The 16,347-nt window shown below is 42.5% G+C and overlaps 1 protein-coding gene and 1 long non-coding RNA gene across 2 annotated transcripts in view; one reads left to right on the top strand and one right to left on the bottom strand.

Annotated features, from left to right (window-relative positions):
* The first annotated feature begins 220 nt into the window (after positions 1 to 220).
* The window catches only part of LOC127582458 (uncharacterized), a 21,646-nt gene continuing 5,519 nt past the window's right edge, over positions 221 to 16,347 (top strand). The window contains exons 1-2 of the mRNA XM_052037725.1: positions 221 to 480; positions 15,058 to 15,259. Of these exons, the coding sequence (XP_051893685.1) occupies positions 248 to 480; positions 15,058 to 15,259 (435 nt within the window). The 5' untranslated portion in view covers positions 221 to 247. The remainder of the gene's footprint in view (positions 481 to 15,057; positions 15,260 to 16,347) is intronic.
* Positions 14,867 to 16,347, bottom strand: part of LOC127582461 (uncharacterized) — a 15,591-nt gene continuing 14,110 nt past the window's right edge. The window contains exon 3 of the long non-coding RNA XR_007958117.1: positions 14,867 to 15,114. This is a non-coding gene — a long non-coding RNA (uncharacterized LOC127582461). The remainder of the gene's footprint in view (positions 15,115 to 16,347) is intronic.

The raw sequence follows: 16,347 nt of genomic DNA, 5'->3' as shown, positions 1-16,347 counted from the left end.
CAATCTGGTTATAAGCGACTTTCCAGAGAGCTGCCCTACATATGTGAGCAAGCTGCTTGTTGCTATGGTACCGTTTCTATATTTATAACTTGACGGGGGTTGAGTTTGAAATCATTTCACAGCAAGTCCATCACTGTGACGTCAGGGAATTGGTTGAAATAACGGTGTGCCTGCTGTCTGCAAAAGGCGGGCAGCATGATAGCAACGCCTCAGTCTGACAATTTCCACCAAATGATTCCATCCAGGAATGTTGCACCAGTGTGATATTCCCAAGAACCGATTCTTGTCGCTCTGGTCGGTGGATTTGATCAAAAGTCACGAAGCCTTGTTAAATGCAGCCAGGAGGGATGCTGTGATTTTGTTCAAGTCTATCGGGAGTGCATCCAAGCAGTGGATCAACCGGCCATCCAACATCCTGTTGCTCTATTACCGGTGGAAATGGGCTGACGCTCTCAATGATATTGTCAATCTGTATCGCAGGTAGAGTTCGCGATATTCCTTATTACTGGCGTGAATGTACATTTATAAACTAGTGCATAGTGGAGCAACTATATACATTTGAGGAAGCTTTTTTAATGAGAAGGAAATTCAAAAACAAAATTTGGATTAGATTGAGGAAGGGAATATAAATCAACGTGTTTCTGTATGTTTTAATCCTCGGCAGATGTGTGACCACATCTGTCCCATATATTCAGACTTGTGTTCACCGCAATGTGTCGAAAAGTTTCTCACTGAATTAATCCACTGTAACATATGGCCTGTACCTAACCAGAGGTCCGAGGAGACTCATTAGTGTAACCGGAGGTGCTGGAATTGATATCTCCAGACCATTACGAACACGGTCGCCTTAATATTAATGATTGATCTGGAATATAATGGGGCTGAGATTTTCAACTCCCCAAGAAAGTTATTAAACCTTCCGATGGTAAATTAATGTAGTGTACAGTAGTGTGCTAATTGGAGAACGCTTGTCTGATGTAGAGTCCCGGGGGTCAGACCACATAAACTCGATAATCTATATGCAAGAGATGACCTAGTTCTCCGCTCCTATCTAAGGGCTTCGATCCATCGCGTTTGATGCTTCGTCATAAATGCAGTTGTTCATAACACCTCCGTTTGATTAATTGCTTGAACTTTGCACTTTTTGCTTGCGTCTGGATGCCAAGGCAATGCTAAATATTGCCCCTCAGCCTATCAACTGGAGTCCAGATCTGGTGACTGTCACTCGTGAACGTGGTTGCAGTTGGTGTTTTCCATGGGATGCAATGGGGATTAGAATGTCCCCAACCCAATCCCCACTGGATATGGATGCAGGGCAGTGCCACAGAGCTCCTGTAGCTTGCTATTCCTGAGGTAGCGCCCACATCACAAGCTATCTGCAACAATATTTCACAGATTGCGGTGATTAATGTAGGTGTGTGTGCTATTTTTTGTTGGTGGGATGAATTGATTCACTCCAGTGCCTTATGACACCTTATGTCACACGGGAGTTTTTATTTTAGACACGCACTGTGTTATTTTCGTCTTCGGTAACTTCACATCTTTAAAAAAATATATAATTTTACCTTTTTTTTCTCGCAGGATAGAACTATTCGTATGCTCTAAATCTGTATTTCATCTCCAGATTATACGATGAAGGCATGATCCTTAACGGCGGGGAACAAACGTAATCATAGAAGTCCTCATTATCTGATATTTATTGTCACGCGTGTGATCTCTGCCACTTACCGAGCTAGACTTGAACACTGCCCTGGTTCGGATCTAGATCCGCACCCACGTTGTAAATGGAACAACTGTAAACGGTGCCGAGCAGCGGAAGGCAAAACAAAAATCTGCAAAATGGATCACTTTTATTTAATAAATGCGCACTATTTTATATTTACAGAATGAAAATCTGAAGTACATCAGAGTTAGAAATAAACACAAGTTAACCACCATCTGTAGGGAAAGGGTAGGTTAATGTTCTAGATGTTTAACCCTCTCCAGAGTCATTCTGCGGTGGTGGCGTCGCTGGCAGAGCAGCTGCCTCGCAACATCAGAGACTGGGGTTCAATGCTCACCTCGGGTGATCACTCGACCTCTGTGTAACTGCGTGGGTTTCCTCTGGATGTTCCAGTTTCTTCCCCCATGTGTCAGACGGTAGGTCAAATGATCACCGTTAGTTGCTCCTCTGTGGGTGAGGGGAATTTGGTGGGAGTTTGGACAGAATAGGTTACCGGGAAAGGAATGTGGCATGTACCGAGGTAAGGTGAAAAACTTTGCATGCCGTCCATGCAGATTTCATTACAACAGTGCATTGAGGTGGTACAAGGGAAAACAGTAACAGAATGCAGAATAAAGTGTTACAGTTACAGAGAAAGTGCAGGGCAGGCAGGCAATAAGGTGCAAGGCCATAACGAGGTAGATTGTGAGGTCAAAAGTCCATTTTATCATAGAGGGGACCGTTCAATAGTCTTATAACAGCAGGCTAGAAGCTGTCCTTGAGCCTGGTGGTAGGTGCTTTCAGGCTTTTGTATCTTCTGCCTGATGGGTGGCGGGGGAAGGAAGAATGTTCAGGGTGGGTGTGGTCTTCGATTATGTTGGCTGCTTTAGTTAGTGGGGGATTGGGATTTCTCTGTGAGCTGGCATGGACTCGATGGGTCAAATGGCCTCCCAAATCGTAAGGAAATATGGAAACACCTCCCTGTGTTTATTTGCCATCTAATTCCAGCATTTCCTGGTTTTACTTCAGAATTAACATCCCTCTTCAAATGAGACGATACATTCATAGAAAGTGCTTCAGTTTAGTCGGCTCCTGGTATTAATCTTTGAGCAACACACTTGATGCCTTCTCACAGTAAGGCCGCAGTGCAGAGGGAAGATATTCAGACTGTAGAGTCTGTACTACCATAGAACCATAGAACCATAGAACCATACAGCACAAAACAGGCCCTTCGGCCCACCATGTTGTGCCATCCATCAGACCACCCTCACACTACCTAACCCCTTCCTCCCACATATCCCTCTATCTCACGTTCCTCCATATGCCTATCCAACAAGCTCTTGAACCTGTTCAATGTATCTGCCTCCACCACCACCCCAGGCAGTGCATTCCATGCACCAACCACTCTCTGGGTGAAAAACCTCCCTCTGACATCTCCCCTGAACCTCCCACCCATCACCTTAAAGCCATGACCTCTCGTCTTGAGCATTGGTGCCCTGGGAAGGAGGCGCTGACTGTCTACTCTATCTATTCCTCTCAATATTTTATATACCTCTATCATGTCTCCTCTCATCCTCCTCCTTTCCAGTGAATAAAGCCCTAGCACCTTAAGCCTCTCCTCATATGCAATACTCTCCAATCCAGGCAGCATCCTGGTAAATCTCCTCTGCACCCTCTCCAATGCCTCCACATCCTTCCTATAATGAGGCGACCAGAACTGAACACAGTACTCTAAGTGTGGCCTAACTAGAGTTTTGTAAAGCTGCATCATCACCTCGCGGCTCTTAAACTCAATCCCATGGCTTATGAAAGCCAACATCCCATTGGCCTTCTTAACTGCTCTTTCCACCTGTGAGGCAACTTTCAATGAACTGTGAATATGAACCCCCAGATCCCTCTGCTCCTCCACACGGCCAAGTACCTTGCCGTTTACCCTGTACTCTGCCCTGGAGTTTGTCCTTCCAAAGTGTACCACTCACACTTCTCCGGATTGAACTCCATCTGCCACTTGTCAGCCCAGCTCTGCATCCTATCAATATCCCTCTGTAAGCTCCGACAGCCCTCCACACTATCCACAACACTGCCTTATCTTAGTGTCGTCCGCACACTTACTAACCCAGCCCTCCACCCCCTCATCTAAGTCATCTATAAATATCACAAAAAGTAGAAGTCCCAGAACCGATCCCTGTGGGACACCACTAGTCACTGCCCTCCAATCCGAGGGCACTCCTTCCACCACAACCCTCTGCTTTCTACATGCAAGCCAATTCCTAATCCACACAGCCAAGCTTCCTTGGATCCCTTGGCCTCTGACCTTCTGAAGAAGCCTACCATGAGGAACCTTATCAAATGCCTTACTAAAATCCATGTAAACCACATCCACCGCACTGCCCTCATCAATCTTCCTGGTCACCTCCTCAAAGAACTCTATCAGGCTTGTGAGGCAAGATCTTCCCTTCACAAAGCCATGCTGGCTGTCCCTAATCAGTCCATGATTCTCAAGGTGTTCATAAATCCTATCCCTTAGAATCCTTTCTAACAGCTTACCCACCACAGACGTGAGACTCACCGGTCTATAATTCCCTGGCCTATCCCTCTTACCTTTTTTGAACAAGGGGACCACATTCGCAACCCTCCAATCCTCCGGCACCACCCCCGTAGACAACGAGGACTCAAAGATCCTTACCAGCGGTTCAGCAATCTCCTCCCTAGCCTCTCGAAGCAGCCTGGGGGAAATCCCGTCAGGCCCCGGAGACTTATCTGTCTTAATATTATTTAACAACTTCAACACATCCTCTCTCTTGATATCAACAACCTCGAGAACATTACCCCTACCAGCACTCCCTTCCGCATCATCAAGACCCCTCTCCCTGGTGAATACCGAAGAGAAGTACTCATTGAGAACTTCTCCCACTTCCGCCGCCTCCAGGCAAATTCTCCCACCTTTGTCTTTAATCGGACCTACCTTCACCCTAGCCATCCTCCTACCCTTCACGTACTTGAAAAAGGCCTTGGGATTTTCCTTAACCCTACTAGCCAAAGCCTTTTCATGTCTCCTTCTAGCTCTCCTCAGCCCTTTCTTAAGTTCCTTCCTCACTACCCTATATTCCTCACGGGCCCTGTCTGAACCTTGCTGCTTATACCTCACGTATGCTACCTTCTTCTCCCTAACAAGTCGTTCCACCTCTCTCGTCACCCACGGTTCCTTCACCCTGCCATTCCTTCTCTGCCTCACCGGGACATATTTATCCCTAACATCCTGCATAAGATCCCTGAATATCGACCACATCTCCATGGTACATTTTCCTTCAAAAAGGACATCCCAATTTACACTCCCAAGTTCTCTCCTTATAGCCTCGTAGTTAGCCCTTCCCCAATTGAAAAACCTCTTGTCTTCTCTGCACCTGTCCCTGTCCATGACAATTTTAAAGGTTATGGAGCAACGGTCACTGTCCCCCAAATGCTCACCCACCAATAGATCCTTCACCTGTCCCGGTGAACCCCTCCTGGACACACTTAACAAATTCTGTCCCATCCAAACCTTTGGCACTAAGCAGGTTCCAGTCTATATTTGGGAAGTTGAAGTCTCCCATTATAACAACCCTGTTATTTCTGCTTCTCTCCAAACACTGCCTGCCAATCTGCTCCTCTATATCTCTACTGCTACCGGGGGGCCTATAAAATACTCCTAGTAGAGTAACTGCTCCTTTCTTGTTCCTTACTTCCACCCATATGGACTCTAGAGATGATCCTTCTACAACATCCATCTTTTCCACAGCCGTAACAGTGTCCCTGACCAGTATCGCCACCCCTCCACCTCTTCTCCCCCCTTCCCTATCCCTCTTAAAACACCGAAAACCAGGAATATTCAATATCCACTCCTCTCCTGACGTCAGCCACGTCTCAGTATAGCCACGATATCATAGTCCCCTATACTTATCCAAGCCTCAGTTCATCCCCCTTATTCCTGACACTTCTTGCATTAAGTAAACACACTTCAGTCCATCTACCTTACTACCTTTATAGCCTGTATTCTGCTTCTCCTTCCCCAAAGCCTCTCTACCTGTTTGATCTAATTTTTCCCCATCCCCTTCTTCCTCTGACCTACTCCTCTGGTTCCCTTCCCCCTCACAAACTAGTTTAAACCCTCCTGTACCACCCTAGCAAATCTCGCCGCAAGGATATGATTAACATCAATCCAGCTGTTTTCTTTGCCCAGGCCCCTCCCTATGGCCTTGCAAATTCCTCCTGTCAGAAATTTACCCAGAACTGCTTTGAATGCCATAATTGAATCTGCCTTCACTATTACTCCAGTAGTGCATTCCACACCCTATCACTGTATAAAAAAGCTATTCCTAGTGTCACATTGGTTCTTTTGCCAATCACCTTCATTCTATGACCCCCCTAGGACATGGCTTGTCCTTTGAAAGGCGTAGAATGAACATCCAGTTAGAATGTAGATAAGCTATCTGAATACGTTCAAATACTTAATGTATCACATAATCCAATCTTCTGTAGAACCTTCATCAACGGAAATCAATCATCAGGAATTAATTAAGAAGCTTGTATGTTATCTGGGAATTTCAGTAAATGGCTTTTTGTATCTGAAGGAGCTGTGCTTTTTGCTGAGCATTTGACACATTCACAAGGTAAGATGAATAAGAAGGGCCCTTCTTTACCCATCTGTGTAGGCATTCTCAAGCCCCCAATATCGCAGCACCGATCAGCTCCTAAAAGATTCCTATCTTCTTTTACCTGTCACTAACCTTTAATTATTGATTACACATAGAAAAGTAATCTGGCTGTTTGTATTAACTTTGCTTTTCACCAATTTTAAAGTTGATCAGAGAAGACAGACAGGAAGGATCAAAAATTCGCAGAGAATTAAACTCTTACATTCCATTTCCAGATTTCCTCACAACAGAAGGAAGCCATTTTGACTCATTGAGTCCATGCCGACCCATAGACCAATCCCACTCCCCCACGGATTTTCCCTGTAACTTATTCTCCCCACATACCTTTAGCACCCCTACTCACCCACAAGCAGCAGCCAATTAACCTACCAACCCGCAAATCTTTGGGTTGTGGGAGGAAACCGGAGCACCAGGGAGAATCTACGATCTCCTCACAGACAGCACCGGAGGTCAGGATTGAACCCATCTATGTCTATGTCTCCCCTCTTATTTCAATATTTAGTTCCCCTTTATTTCTTATCCTGTTCCCAGTTTGACACTGAATTACCTTCCCTGCAAAGCATTAAACAAAGCCATTCAACACACACAAAATGCTGGAGGAACTCAGCAGGTCAGGCAGCATCCATGGAGGGAAATGAACAGTTGATGTTTCGGGACGAGACCCTTCAGCAAAACTGGAAAGACAGAATCTTCAACGGACCTAAAAAATTTAACCTCTCCCACTTTTCCGCCATGTTGCTATTGTTGTTCCCTTCGAGTATTCAACCTACTTTCTTTTGAAAATTACTATTTCATCATGCAGTGGATTCCAACTCTCTGCAACTTGTGTTTAAATAGAAAATTCCTCCTGTTCTTTTGCTTTGTTGAGAGCAGCAGCAGCCTCTCCATGTGGTCTTTCTTGATCTCACAAGGGTCTTTAGGTCCATCAATGGAGAGGGACTACAGTGAATCCTTCTCAAATTTGGCTGTCATCGAAATTTGTTGTTGTTCTGCATCTGTTACAAGATGACATGCAAGTCATGATCCTAACCAATGGGTGCACCATGGACCCAACCCCAGGGCAGACTGGGCTCAAGAATTGGCTGTGCTGTTACACCAGCATCCTCCTCCATCTCGCTCACTCCAGCACTGCATCTCACCTCCAACAAGCTCCCTGCTGGAGTGAATGGGAAACTGTACAACCTTCTTTATCTCCAAACCGAAAGAAGATTATTCTGACCTCTGTCCTTGGTTCACAGAACTCAGACAATGGCTACGTATGTGTACATGTAGAGGCTATACTCATTGGGTCCTTCACTGAAGCATTCCAGAGGATGGTTCTTGCAGAAACATCGGTAAGATAGGGCTACAATACCAATTGCCCCTGCCACATACACCCCTTCCCCCACATTCAGGATCTATAACGAGATCCTAGAGAACATGGATCACTCTCTTTGTCACAGGAGCCACCTCTGAACAAAGAAATTCATCACTGCCTCCAACGTGCCAGCACGGCCTTTGGCTGACTGAGGAAAAGAGTGTTCAAAAACCAAGTCCTCAAACCCAGCATCAAGTTCATTTTCTACCGAGCAGAAGGAATTGCCCCCGTCAGACATCAAACAGTGTAAGCAGTGGAAAACCTCTACAACATCTTCCAAGTCAATTGGCAGGATAGGTGAACCAATGTCACACTGACATCCCAAGCATCAAGGTTCAACAGCTCCCGTGGGTGGGCCACATCACCCACAGGCTTCACACTGGAATTCCCAAATTCCACCCCAGCAAGATATTCCCAAGAGGATAGAGAAAATGTCTTTTCAAGGACCTTCTGAAGATTTTGTGAACAGCTTCAGAAGGTCCTTGAAAGAACGTATCATCCTCACTGACTCTTGGGAAACCCTCACCCAGGACTATTCAAAGGTGAAAGAGCATTCAGGAAGGCACTGAGCACCTCAGGTCCCTAAGGTGGGAACAAATGGGGGCCATGCACAAACTATAGGGAAGAAGTGCAACATCTCCTGACCAACCCACTGACCAGTCCATCAAGTAGCACCTGTGACCAAGTCTGCTAGTCCCATAGGACTCTTCATCCAGTGCAGAACACACAGAACTGGAATGGAAGTAAAGTCATCCTTGACCATAGGAGACTGCTTAAGATGAAGGAGAAGATGAAGAAGCTGGTAGGGGAGTCTGAAACTAGACGGCATAGGTTTAAGTGAGAGGGGAAAGATTTAAAAAAAACCTGAGGGGCAAGTTTTCACAGAGAGTGGTGGGTATATGGAACGAGCTGCCAGAGGAAGCTGTAGAAGCAAGTACAATTACAACATTTTAAAGACATTTGGACAAGTACATGTATAAAAAAGGTTTAGAGGGATATGGGCCAAAGTTAAGCCAATTGGATTAGCATAGATAGACAGTTTTTGGGCTGAGGGGTCTGTTTCCATGCTGTATAACTCCATGAATCTATAAGCTGGCAATTGTGTCCAGCCTTTTCACAGCATGTGCAAGCCAATATAGCTTTCTTCTTCACAAAATCTCTAACAACAGTTTGTAGCCTCTAATTTCTTGAATGGTTTGCTGTTTGACAAACTCAGTGGCCTTATGCACAATGTAAAAATATTGATTAATCTTCTGAAACATTGCAACACAAATGCTTTCTGTTAAGTATCCATGCCTCACATTCACAAAACATTGGAGAAATCACAGAATGCAGCAAGTGTAACTTCACCTTTCCTTAAACTTTGCTGCCTCTCCAGATTTTCATTACATTTTTTAGTAACTATTCTTGTCTTGAGTTACCTGTGTGTAATTCGTCTCCCAGATATTTGAAAATTGTTACAATTCCTGGCTATGTTTTAATTACCGATTGTCACACCACATAAAAACAAGTTTTCCATTAACGATGCTCCATTTAGTTCGCCCAAGGAACCATATTTACTGATGTCCCTAACTCCTGCTTTGAAAGCCTACTTGACCTTCACTTGGGCTGTTTTAAATCTCAGCTCAAGTTGAACTTAATTATGGTGCGTTACTGCTACTCAGCACCGAGAAACCTTTCTTTTTGCTCTCTGATAACTTACAATTGCAAGCTCAAGCCCCTCAGCACCCTGATGTATCATATCGTGCGGCGATTACTCATTAATTTATTATCTTAGAATCTAAATCATGTGGACATTCCAACTAAGTTTAGATCTACAGAAAATTGTTTGAAATCCCCCTTTGATATAACTTTTTCTTTGTATCATAAATTGTTTCTTAATATAGTAAATCAAGACCTATTGGATCTTCTAATGTTTACTTGCACCTTTGGTGTTAAAACTAATGGACATGGGAATCAGTGGAGAGTCATTGGCTCTTTACAACTTTCTGCCTGATGCACATTTCCTTTACAGTGATGAGTCACCTTGTTCTGCTCATTAATTCATGAACTAATTCCAGCTACAATGGAAGGTGCAGGATATTCCTAAATCCGGATGCAAAACGTAATTGGTAATTGGTTTCTTATTCTCACATGTACTGAGATATAGTGAAAAGCTTGGGTTTGCATGCCATCCAGTCAGATCATTCCATACACAAGTACATTGATGTAGCACAAAGGAAAAAGCAGTAACAGAATGCGGAATATAGTGTTACAGTTACAAAGACAGTGTGGTGCAGGTAGATAACTAAGGTGCAAGGGCCATGACAAGGTAGATTGAGATATCAAGAGTTTGTGGCGACTCACCGTCTAGTCGGGCGAACCGGCTCGGCAGTCGGGTCGCGCGGTGTCGGAGCGACGAGGCCCAAGATGGCGGCGGGCCTCGTCTTTCCGAGCGACGGGGAGAACCCGCGCGCGGGAAAGTCCTGATGACGTAGGACTTACGTCATTGCCGGTTTTTTGGGCGGGAGTTTTTCTCCCTTAAAGGGCCCGCACAAGGCGGGAAAATAAACCAGTTCTGTCTGGCAATCCTCCGAGTAGAGTCTTGTTTTATTCCGCGGTAGCAACCGCTACAAGTTCATCTTTATTATATGAGTTCCGTTCAAGATTCTTCTAACAGTGGGATAAAAGCTATCCTTGAACCTGGTGGTATGTGTTCTCAAGCTTTTATATCTTCAGCCTGATGGAAGGGGGGAGAAAAGAGAATGACTGGGGCGGGAGGGGTCTTTAATTATGTTGGCTGTTTTCCTGAGGTAGCGGGAAGTATAGACAGAGTCCATGGAGGGGAGGCTGGTTTTCATGATAGACTGGGCTGTGTCCACACTCTCTGCTATTTCTAGTGGTTTTGGGCAGAGTTGCGATACATCTGGATGGGATGCTTTCTATGGTGCATCTGTAAAAGTTGATGAGAGTAATTGGGGACATGCCAAATTTCCTTAGCCTACTGAGGAAGTAGAGGCACTGGTGCGCTTCTTCACCATAGCATCTATGTAGCTGGAGCAGGTCAAGTTATTGGTGATATTCACACCGAAGAACTTGATGCTCTCAACCATTGACAATTCCTCTGCGCCCTCCACCCACCCACCCCCAAAGATGCTGCTCGACCCACTGAGTTCCTCCAGCAGATTGTTTGTTGCTCCAGATTCCGGCATCTGGCAGTCTCTTGTGTCTACTCTTAAATCATGCCTACCTAAATGTCTGTTAGAGATTACTAGGTGGCTCAGCTGCGCGAGCAAGTTCATAGACTCTGGAGGTAAGATTGATTCAATCGTTTAGGGTCATTGCTGCACTCTTCCGTTCTTCCTTATCTTCTTGAACTTCGTTTCTCAAGTAAATCATCCTGCTCCAGTTAGCGCTAAATGGAATTCCTTGTAGGAATTTTCCTAACCACTACATTTGCAGGTAGGTAAAGGAGCTCGCCAGGCAAATACAAGCCTAAAGGCATGTAACTACTCAATTGTCTACATCACCTGCATATAATTTTCTGCTTTCCCTATCCTGAGAGTGTCTTGGCAACCTGTCCATCTTAGCACTTGGCAAGGTGCTTTATACCCACCTACAGACACCTGCACATCAGCTGCTGCGCATAAATGTAACCCAGTGGTTGCTGCAAAGGATGTCCAGGTGGGCTGTGACGAGGGTACATGTGAAGACCTGGTGAAGCACAAGCTGATTAAAGACTTAAGATTACTTGGTGATTCTTTTAATGGAAACAAATGATGTTTCTTCAGAACAACAACAATCACAATATACCATGCTTTAGTATTGATTGGTTATCTCCGACCATCAAAGGTTGATTTTCCTGATTGGCTGTGATGCCAGAAGCAATATTTCCTGGCACCATTGCAATTACCTGGCAAGGAGAGTGAGAAATGTTGTTGCCATGGGAATTGACATCAATGACTTTACGACAGCCATAATTCAAACTACCTTCAACTGGGAGTGGTGCAACAATGCCGCAATATTTGAAAGAGTGATCCAATTTGACTCTATAATGTACCAAACTAAGAGATGTAGAATCCACTTGGAGAGCCTCCTTGACATTGCAATTTGAAGTATAACTCCACTCCTCCATAATCGTTCATGAGATGTGGATATAGCTGACAAAGCCAGTAGCTAACGTCCTTTCCTAACCGGCCTCAGGCAATTCAGAGTCATTGCTAAGTCTGAAGTTGCATATGGGCAGACTAAGTACTACATGGGATCTTCTTACCCAGAGGCCATTAATGATTATTTTCGTGACAATCCTGTAGTTTCATAGCTACTATTATTGCCACTGGCTCTTTATTCAATTTTTATTCATTTACTTGAACAAACCCCCAGGTATAATACAAGCTCACGGTCCTGGAGAGATAATCCAGGTCTCTGGGTATTAGTTGAGCAGCTTAACCACCATGTTATTGTATCCTCATCCAGTTCCTTAAATGTTCAAACATCTTGTCAGACATCCTTTACAGTTTATAATTTTACTACAGTGTATTTTGAAAACCATGAAAGAAAGTGAACCACCACCTGTGTTTTTAATACTAGAAAATGCCCTCAACATATTGAAGCTTGTCTTGTGCTATTCACAACCTGCTCACTGAGTGGTTTCAGATGGCACTGTGTAATAATCTTATTCATAAATATATCCAGAACTCTCTGAAAATGGCACAATATTAAAATATATCTAAGTTTACACATGTATGGGCTGATTTCGAAAATCAGGGGCTCCCTGTAAGAGTCGGCATTCAGAAATACTATATTTTAAAGTACAATATACTCTCAGGGACACACTACTCCAATTGCAACGTACATTTTATGTGTAAGTGAGACTATTTACTTAAAATGGCAGTCAGTACTCATTTAATCAAATGCTTTGGAATGACAATCTGATTATTAGTGAAAACAGTGCAGAAGTATTTTAGCAGAAGAGAAACATTTTAACCTTTTACCAATTTATTTGAAAATGTGGATAATCTGTAGGAAATCAGACCTTTTTTGGCTGTTTGGGCCTTGAAACAAATATTGTCGTCATTAATTCTCATCATCATTTACGTGCAAATTAACATTTGTGGTGGCAACCTTTGAGTGCTAAACTGATTTCCATTGCTTTGCATCTTCCAGCTAGAATTCACTTCATTTAAATTTTAACCTTTTTGAGATTATTTATTTACAGTCATTCTTCAGTTTCATCTAATGATATTCCAATTGTTGTTTAGCAATGTAATAACCTCTTTCCAGTTTACTTCTGAGCGGCATTTTGTTTTCTCAACAGCCATTTCTACAACTATTAGAAGGATTAATAATTTTAACAAATCATGCTTAATTTCTTGACACTTGTCAAACCTTATAATAAGTTCCCAGAATCCTTCCTTACTGTTGTGTTGTTTCTCCATTAATTTACCCAAGCACATAGAGTAGATTATCACTTTTCTTACCTATTCAGGCTGATCCTTTGTCCCCAAGGCAATGGCCTAGATACAAATCATGTTTTGTAATATGAGCTCTGCAAGGAGCTTGTATAATCACCTCTGCCTGGATGACTTAATCTTTTTTGCTGCCAGCTCGGTGTATCATCGCTGCTATCTATCCATGATCTGAATTTTTTTTCACTACAGTACAAAGCGTTGAATACATTTTGATGAAATTATTGCTTCATAGATCAATAGTCACAATACACTCACCTTTTCCCCAATTTGCAAAGATCTCTTAAGCATTTTTTTATTTAACATCTTCATTTATAGTCTGTTACAACAACATTCATCCTGGAATGGTTGAATCAACCTTAAAGGAGGTGTGCGGGCAAGTTTTATATGTGCCTGGAATGGGCTGCCAGGGGTAGTGGTGGAGGCAGATACAATAGTGGCATTTAAGAGGCTTTTAGATAAACACATGGATATCCAGGGAATGGAGGGATGTGGATCATGTGCAGGCAGACGCGATTTAGTTTAATTTGGCATTGTGTTCACACAGACATTGTGGGCCAAATGGGCCTGTTCCTGTGCTGTACTGTTCTGTGTTTTATGGTGTGATTATCGTGCATTCATGAGTCTGTATTTCACTACATTCTTAAACAAGAATTGGAATTCTATCATTTTGAGGTTAATCATACCTTTGAATGTTACAGAATGACATCTTCAAATGTCTAATATAAATAAGCAGCCTCAAGGGAACATATCAAAGTTCAAATAAAACTTATTTTTGTTGTAAAATCCATCATAATGGAAGATAATGCAGCTGACAAAGATTTCTGGCATTACCAGTATTAATGGCATCTTTTTAAAATGAGTTTTATAATGAACTAATTTAGTAAGTGTATGCTATGTGATTAATCTATTATAGCTCACTTTTTCCTGTTCAGATTAAGGTAACAGATTAATGTTACAATGTTCATTTCAAACTCTGCCATTCTTAATTAAGAAGGCTGTTTAAAGGTCTGAATCAGGGTGCTAAGCTTGTTTCAGAACCACAGTTACAACTTTTTAACAATGTGCAAAATGTGCATCACAGTTGTTGGTCTCATTTCTGTAGAGAGGGTGGATCAGTTGATCTCAAAGGAAACATCATGAGGCCAGGAGGAAGTTTACATCTTTAGCTAGGCCACTGAACAAATGTGCAAAGTAAACAACATAATGTATAACACCTCTGAGCTCCACCTAACCCTTCCTGCCAGTTAGCAGCTCATTCTCTTCAAATCTGAAACAGAAAATATAAGGTGATGGATATGTACAGCAGGCCAACTGGCAACCGTGGAAAGGAAGGATCACCCCCTTAGAAAAGGACCTTCCCAGTTTGATGTAATAGAACAGGCCGGATGAACAGGAAGGCTTTCTGGCCTTAACCAACGTATGTTTGTAAGATGTCACCGTGGAGGCTTTATTTGACTCATGATCTTGTGAACGTGATATGTGAAAATGTTTATTTGTCCTTTGGATAATTTGGAAAAGAATATGGTTGAAGAATTACATTTTTTCTCTTTACAATATTTCCCTTAACAATATTTTTATTAATTCCACAAAAAAAGAGTACATGCATCAAAAAGAGGATAAAAATACTACTGAATACATTGTGTTAAATCATACTTGAGATCTCAATACTCTAAATTAATAATCACATGTGATACTTAGTTAATAAAGAAAAAAATTGGAATAATTTTATTATAAAAAAAACTACACCCACTACCAAAAAAAAACAGCTGTTTGGTTAAAAAAAAGACAAGGAAAGACCCTTGAAACATAACAATTTTTGTGAACTTGGAAGCTGTTTTCTGATGCTCCCTGTAGGTGGAATGGAACTGAATCAGCAGAAGCCACCAATAGCATCACCTCTCTTCGACGGAACTGGAGTGGAAAAGTATATGAACTCCATCAACAAGGTGTTACTGTAATAGAACTGAATCCGATTGAGCAGCAGCATGTGAAATTTATCTCCGAATTTATATATTTGCAAAAACGGACACTACGGCACGCAGCAGTCACTACAGAGGTAAGCAAGCTGCACTGACAAAACTCTTTGGAATAAAAGTGTTTACAATATAAAAATGGTGATGCAGATTTTCCTATCAGCAACCAAGTGATGGTGTTTATAACTGACCACAAAGAAAGTTGGCTACAACAATCCAATGTTCTCTCTGGTATGGATTACCTCTTTCCCGGGGTTAATTTCATTCTGTCATCGATTACAGAGGAAAACCTTTTGATCAGCAATTTACAGATACCAGCAGGCAGGCTGATCAGCCAAGCAGATTAAATAATTATTTCTGATATTATAACCAAAAAAATATTAATTTTACAACATTATAAAGATTGGGACATACACATGAGATTAAGGCAGAGGTAGAAATATCATGAACCAATTTTAACATATATTTTAAAATAATTTTTAATTATTAAAAACTTTCAGTTATTCTGATATCTACACATAAAATTTAATTTCATAGAAGAGGCAGGATTTTCACCAGTAAGTACGGCTTGTCCCATTTACACTTCATTCGACAAAGTTTAAAATTTGCAGTGCTTTTTATAATAAAGGTAGTTTGTAAGTAGCTACATTTCTTGCCAAATCAGTAAAATCTAATTGATTCCAGCTGTGAAGCCTGATTCAATGCACTGTGCAGTAATTGATTCCATGGTTAAATGTATCTGTGCAGACACCAGAGGTTGCTGCAACTGCTGACAACTTCACTGTCATTGTAACTGCAAAATCTAGGCTACTGCTTATAAAAAAGCTACATCACAACCGCTGATGTTGGCTCCTGCTTATTTTCCCTTGCTACTCTTGGGACCCTTACATTATTCACATTACACCTTTGCTTGATAGTTTGGCTGAGAATGCAAACTTCCACTAATAAAATATTCATTTTCAAAAGCTAAGATGAGATATCTTTATTAGTCGCATGTACATCAAAACACACAGTGAAATACATCTTTTTATGTAGAGTGCTCTGGGGGCAGCCTGCAAGTGTTGCCACGCTTCTGGCACCAACATAGCATGCCCACAACTTCCTAACCTGTATGCCTTTGGAACGTGGGAGGAAACCGGAGCACCTGGAGGAAACCCACGCAGACACGGGG

This window comes from Pristis pectinata, chromosome 24 (assembly GCF_009764475.1).
Source record: "Pristis pectinata isolate sPriPec2 chromosome 24, sPriPec2.1.pri, whole genome shotgun sequence".
NCBI classification, from domain to species: domain Eukaryota; kingdom Metazoa; phylum Chordata; class Chondrichthyes; order Rhinopristiformes; family Pristidae; genus Pristis; species Pristis pectinata.
Note: the sequence above shows the minus strand (reverse complement) of the source record. Positions and strands in the feature narration are given on the sequence as shown.